Raw genomic sequence first — 6,276 nt, forward strand, 5'->3', positions numbered from 1 at the left:
TAAAGAAACAACATATCAAAACCTCTGGGACACTTTGAAGGCAGTATTAAGAGGAAAATTTATAGCACTGAGTGCTCACATAAGAAAAACAGAAAATCTTCAAATAAATAGCCTTATGACACACCTCAAAGCCCTTGAAAAGCAGGAACAATAGAACCCCAAAGCCAGCAGAAGACGGGAAATTATTAAAATTAGAGCAGAAATTAACGAAATAGAGAATAAAAAAACAATACAGAAAATCAACAAAACCAAAAGCTGGTTTCTTGAAAAAATTAACAAGATTGATAAACCACTAGCCAACCTAACTAAAAAAAAGAGAGAATCAACCCAAATTATGAAGATAAGGGATGAAAAAGGAGACATTACTACTGACAGCGTAGAAATCCAGAGGATTATCAGAAACTACTTTGAAAAACTATACTCCAACAAAATGGAAAATCTGGAGGAAATCGACAACTTCCTAGATAAATACAACCTCCCTAAACTGAGTCAAGAAGATATAGAACACTTAAACCAACCAATAACAATCAAAGAGATTGAAATAGCAATAAAGACCTTACCATCAAAGAAAAGCCCAGGACCAGATGGTTTCCCAAGTGAATTCTATAAAACCTTTATAGGAGAACTAATCCCAATACTACTCAAACTATTTCGGGAAATAGAAAAAACCGGGACTCTCCCAAATACATTCTATGAAGCCAACATCACATTAATACCCAAACCGAATAAAGACAGTTCAAGGAAGGAAAACTACAGGCCCATATCTCTGATGAACTTGGATGCAAAACTATTAAACAAAATACTAGCAACACGCATTCAAAACCACATCAAGAAAATCATTCACCATGACCAGGTAGGGTTCATCCCAGGGATGCAAGGCTGGTTCAATATACGAAAAACAATCCATGTAATTCATCATATAAACAGAATCAAAGACAAAAACCACATGATCATCTCAATAGATGCTGAAAAAGCATTTGATAAAATTCAACATCCATTTATGACAAAAACACTGCAGAGAATTGGAATAGAAGGAACATATCTCAACATTATTAAGGCAATCTACAATAAGCCCACTGCCAACATCATATTAAATGGGGAAAAACTTCAAGAATTTCCCCTAAAAACTGGAACGAGACAAGGATGTCCACTATCACCACTTCTCTTCAATATAGTACTAGAGACTCTAGCCAGAGCAATAAGGCAAGAAAAGGAAATCAAAGGAGTACAAATAGGAAAAGAAGAACTTAAGCTTTCACTATTTGCAGATGACATACTATATTTAGAAAACCCAACAAACTCAACCAAAAGGCTTATAGAACTGATCAACAAATTCAGCAAGGTATCTGGATACAAAATCAATCTTAAAAAATCAGAAGCTTTCCTGTACACCAACCATAAATCCACTGAAAAAGAAATTCAGAAAACACTTCCACTCAGGATCTCCCACAAAAAAATAAAATACCTAGGAATAAACTTGACCAAGAAAGTAAAAGATCTCTACAAAGAAAATTATAAAACACTGAAAAAAGAAATCGAAGAAGATCTTAGAAGATGGAAAGACCTTCCATGTTCATGGATTGGCAGAATTAATATCATTAAAATGGCCATCCTCCCAAAAGTGATCTACAGATTTAATGCAATGCCCATTAAACTACCAAGATCATTCCTCACAGACATAGAAAAATCAGTCCTTAAATTTATCTGGAATAACAAAAAGCCCAGAATAGCCAAGGTAGTTCTCAGCAACAAAAACCACGCAGGAGGAATCACAATACCTGACTTTAAACTATACTACAAAGCCATTGTAATAAAAACAGCATGGTACTGGCAAAAGAACAGATATATAGACCAATGGAGCAGAATAGAAGACCCAGAAACAAGTCCACACACTTTCAGCCAATTGATTTTTGACAAAGGGGCCAAAAACATACACTGGAAAAAAGATAGCCTCTTCAACAAATGGTGTTGGCAAAACTGGTTAACCATATGCAGAAAATTGGATGTTAATCCCACTTTTTCACCCTGTACAAAAGTCAACTCACGATGGATCAAAGACTTGGAAATTAAACCAGAGACCTTGAAGCTCCTTGAAGAGGGCATAGGTCCAACACTACAACACATAGGCACAGACAAACATTTCCTCAACAAGACCCCAAAGGCACAACAAATTCAAAGGAGAATCAATACATGGGATTGCATGAAACTGAAGAGCTTCTGTTCAGCAAAGGAAACTATCAAGAATCTCAATCGAGAGCCAACAGAATGGGAGAAGATTTTTGCCACCTACACCACTGATAGAGGACTAATATCTAGAATATACAGAGAACTCAAGAAACTCAACACTAAGAAAACAAAGCATCCAATAACAAAATGGGCAAATGAACTAAATAGACACTTCACAAAAGAAGAAATTCAAATGGCCAATAAATGCATGAAAAAATGCTCAACATCACTGGCAATCAGAGAGATGCAAATCAAAACTACCCTGAGATTTCACCTAACTCCGACTAGAATGGCAATCATTCAAAACACAAACAACAACAGATGCTGGCGAGGTTGTGGAGAAGTGGGAACTCTAAGACATTGTTGGTGGGATTGCAAATTAGTGCAACCACTTTGGAAAACAGTATGGAGAATCCTCAGAAGAATGGGAACAAATCTTCCATTTGATCCAGCAATACCACTGTTGGGTATCTACCCAAAAGAAAAGAAACCAAACTACCAAACTAATGCATATGTATCTATGTTCATAGCTGCACAATTCACCATAGCCAAACTATGGAACCAGCCAAGATGTCCATCAAGAGATAAATGGATTACAAAGCTGTGGGATATGTACACAATGGAATTTTACTCAGCCATCAAAAAAAAAACTCAATTACATCATTTTCAGGGAAATGGATGGAACTGGAGGACATTATGCTAAGTGAGATTAGTCAGGCACAAAAAATAAGAAATCAGATGCTTTCCCTAATATGTGAGAGTTAGGGAGAAATGGGTCATAGGAGGAACTCTTGGAAGAGGATCAGTAACTTTTAACTCTGTTTACATTGCCTTTGGATATACAATATTTTTTTTTTATTTTTTAGGGAGTTTATTTACTCTTTTGTTGCCTGTGCCATTGAAATCATATCCAAGAAATCACTTCCAATTTCAATGTTGTGAGGTTTTATGACCCAGATTTTCTTCTAAAAGCTTATAGTATTAAGATTTATATTTAGGTCTTTTATCTATTTTGAGTTAATATTTGTATATGTGTTAGGTAAGGGTCCAATTTTATTCTTTTTCATTTATTATTATTTTTCAACAATATTTAGTTAAAAGACTAGTATTTCCTCCACCAAAAGTTCATGGAAACCTTGTCAAAAATAACTTGACAATGTATGGAAGAATTTATCTCTAGGCTTTTATTTAGCCCCAATGGTTTATATATCTGCCTTTAGAACAGTACTACACTGTTTCAATTATTGTAGCTTTATATGGTTTGAAATCAGAAAATATACATCTTCTAGCTTTGTTCTTCTTTGAGACTGTTTTGGGTATCTAGAGTCCATATTCCATATCAGGATAGATTTTTTCTGAAAAATAAATAAATAAATGTATGATAGTTTCACCTAAAAAAAAAAAAAGAGAAAAAAATATTCTCTGGTAAGAAAGAAAGCAAAAAGAAATATTGAAATGTTATCTTTAAGTCATCAAAAGTTTGGTACCAGACAAATGAAACTGTTATGTGAGATTATCAATGTTAATATTGTATAAATTGCTATAATACTAGATGTCAACCAGTAAGCCAAGCGTGGGAAGGAGGGATGGGGAGGGAATGGGGTGGGGATCGTGGTAGGGGCTAACTGGGCGAGATGTGCATGTATGTCTACAAAAGTATTTTCTTTATACCACTATGATGTATGAATACATTGCACCAATAAAAAATAAATTAAAAAAAATAAATAAATAAATAAAATATAAAAAAGTAGGTCTAGAGGTAGAGCCCAGAGGTAGAGGCCCTGAGTTCCATCCCCAGTACCAGAGAGAGAGAGAGAGAGAGAGAGAGAGAGAGAGAGAGAGAGAGAGAGAGGAGAAAATTTAAGAAAAACGAAAAGGAAGGAAGGAGGGAAGGAAGGAAAAAAGTAGAAGTTAACCAAACAGAAAACAGAACAAGGATATTCAGAGACAAGATTGATTCTTTGGAAAGATAATTTGATTTAAAAAAAAACAAACTAAAAAGACTGATTAAGGTGAGCTACAAATTACCCATCTCTGGCTTCTCTTCTGTAATGAAGGATGATATTAAAAGGACTACTGATGCCGGGCGTGTTGGCGTACACTTGTCATCCCAGCATTTGGGAGGCTGAGACTGCAGAGCCACGGTTCACGGACAGCCTCAGCTACTTAGGCCCTCAGCAACTTAGTGAAACCCGGTTTCAAAATAAAGAATAAAAAAATAGGGCAGAGGGTGTAGTCAATCAGAAAACTTAAACCATTTCTATTCCATCAGACTGACCAAAATGCAAGAGGCTGGTGCCCTTCAAGAACGCCCTGGGCAGCTCTGGAGAGCTGTGAGCTGCAGCGCTGCCTGGGAGGCTGATCACCTCCCCGGGGGCTGCAGGTATGCAGGTCCTGCCTCCCACCTAGCACCCAGGACGGGGATGCTCAACACAGCACTGTGAAGTGATACACACTGGAAACACCTGAGTGTCCAAGAAAACATAAAGAGACACAGCAGGGTGTGAACTACTGTGCAAAAGTGAGAACCAACAGCCCACACACACATGTGAATGTGAACCAGTGGCGTGCAGCAGGAACCCTGGCAGAGGCGGGACCGAGCCAGCCAGCACGGCACACTGCCAACAAGGACAGAGCCCAGACGGCTGTGACGGTGGGGGAGCCTAAGCACCCTAGAAATGCTCCCAACACCAGCTCAGAGCCACGTGTGGTCCTCTAAGACACTGTATTTCCCCTGCCTGCCCACTCTTCTATCATATCCCTGCTATAGGCCCTTCTCAGGGACAAGAAAAGCTTCACTGCACCTATCAGCCAAACCTCAGATCTCCATAACAGTAATGTCCGGTAAACACAGGTCTAACCTACCAGGAAGGAAATTACCTGAGAGTCACTCCTCGGACAGTCCCCTGGTGTCGCCATGGCTCTCTTAGGCTCTGCCTCATCACTGCTGCTTTTATTATTTGATTTTCCTCTTCATTTCTGCTTTAAAAGGAGAAACACACTGCATTTGTTAGATTGCTTGACAAATTTGCTACACCTCTGAGGTCTCCAATGAAGGCTCTCTACCAGAGAGAAGTGTGTGTGTGAAGAATTATACAGAAGTAATATTTATCATTGTGATTCTTCGGAGACAGTTAAAAGTACTCAAGAAGTATAAACTCTGAACAGTGCGCGCTCTCACCCACCAGGAAGGCATCAACCTTTGGAAACAGGCTAGTTTGTGTGGGCTGCTGTGTTGCTTCTCTGCACTAGGGAGCTGTGTCTTCATTGGAACTCAGCCCCCAGCCCCCTCACCTGCCCTGGCAGCTGCTGGCTCCTGGCCCTCTTCCTCCTCCCCAGTGCTCAGGGCAACGAGGTCATGGGCCTCAGTGAACAAGATTTCAATGACACCGCAAGCCTCCCTTGAAAAGGCAGCTTCATGGACACAGCTGGCCACACCTGCAACCCCAGGAATTGGGAGGCTGAGATAGGAGGTTCACAGTTGGAAGTAAGTCTCAGTATCTTGGCGAGACCTTCATCAATTTAGTGGGGCACTGTTTAAAAATTGAAAAACTAAAAAGGATTGGGAGTGCAGCTCATACGTAGAATGGCCCTGGATTCAAATTCCAGTACTGCACAAAAGAAAAAAAAGGGCGTCACTTCTGAATCAAGGGCTGACCCTTTTGTTTGATTTGTAATACACGTTTTCAGTGGAAAGACTGGGGCCAGGGCAGGGGGCTGCACGCCCGAGGGGACCAGAGGGACGTGGGGGTGGGAGTCCACAGCTGAGGGCGGGGCGGGGACGGGGAGAAGCGCGTGGCACTGGGGGCGACGCTGGAGCGGGGAGCCCAGGAGTCAGTGCGGCCAAGGTTTGGAAGGAACCATGAAGGCGGGTGATTGGCATAGCCAAAGGGAGTGGCGCGACCTCAAAGAGGAGTGTGGGGCGTAGCACTGAGGAGGAGCAGGGCCGGGGCAAGCGTGGGGCGTGGCCGGGCAAGCGTGGGGCGTGGCCGGGCAAGCCTGGGGCGTGGCCGGGTCAGGCCTGGGGGCGTGGCGAGCACCCCGCTAGCG

The 6,276-nt window shown here is 40.9% G+C and overlaps 1 protein-coding gene across 2 annotated transcripts in view; it reads right to left on the bottom strand.

The window, feature by feature from the left end:
* The window catches only part of PRMT2 (protein arginine methyltransferase 2), a gene marked incomplete at both ends in the record, with an annotated part of 35,965 nt that extends 30,820 nt beyond the window's left edge, over window positions 1-5,145 (bottom strand). For both annotated transcript variants that reach the window (XM_080696204.1, XM_080696203.1), the window contains one exon: window positions 5,107-5,145. In XM_080696204.1, the coding sequence (XP_080552330.1) occupies window positions 5,107-5,145 (39 nt within the window). The remainder of the gene's footprint in view (window positions 1-5,106) is intronic.
* Window positions 5,146-6,276: the final 1,131 nt, after the last annotated feature.

This window comes from Muscardinus avellanarius (assembly GCF_963383645.1).
Source record: "Muscardinus avellanarius genome assembly, chromosome: 5".
Taxonomy (NCBI): domain Eukaryota; kingdom Metazoa; phylum Chordata; class Mammalia; order Rodentia; family Gliridae; genus Muscardinus; species Muscardinus avellanarius.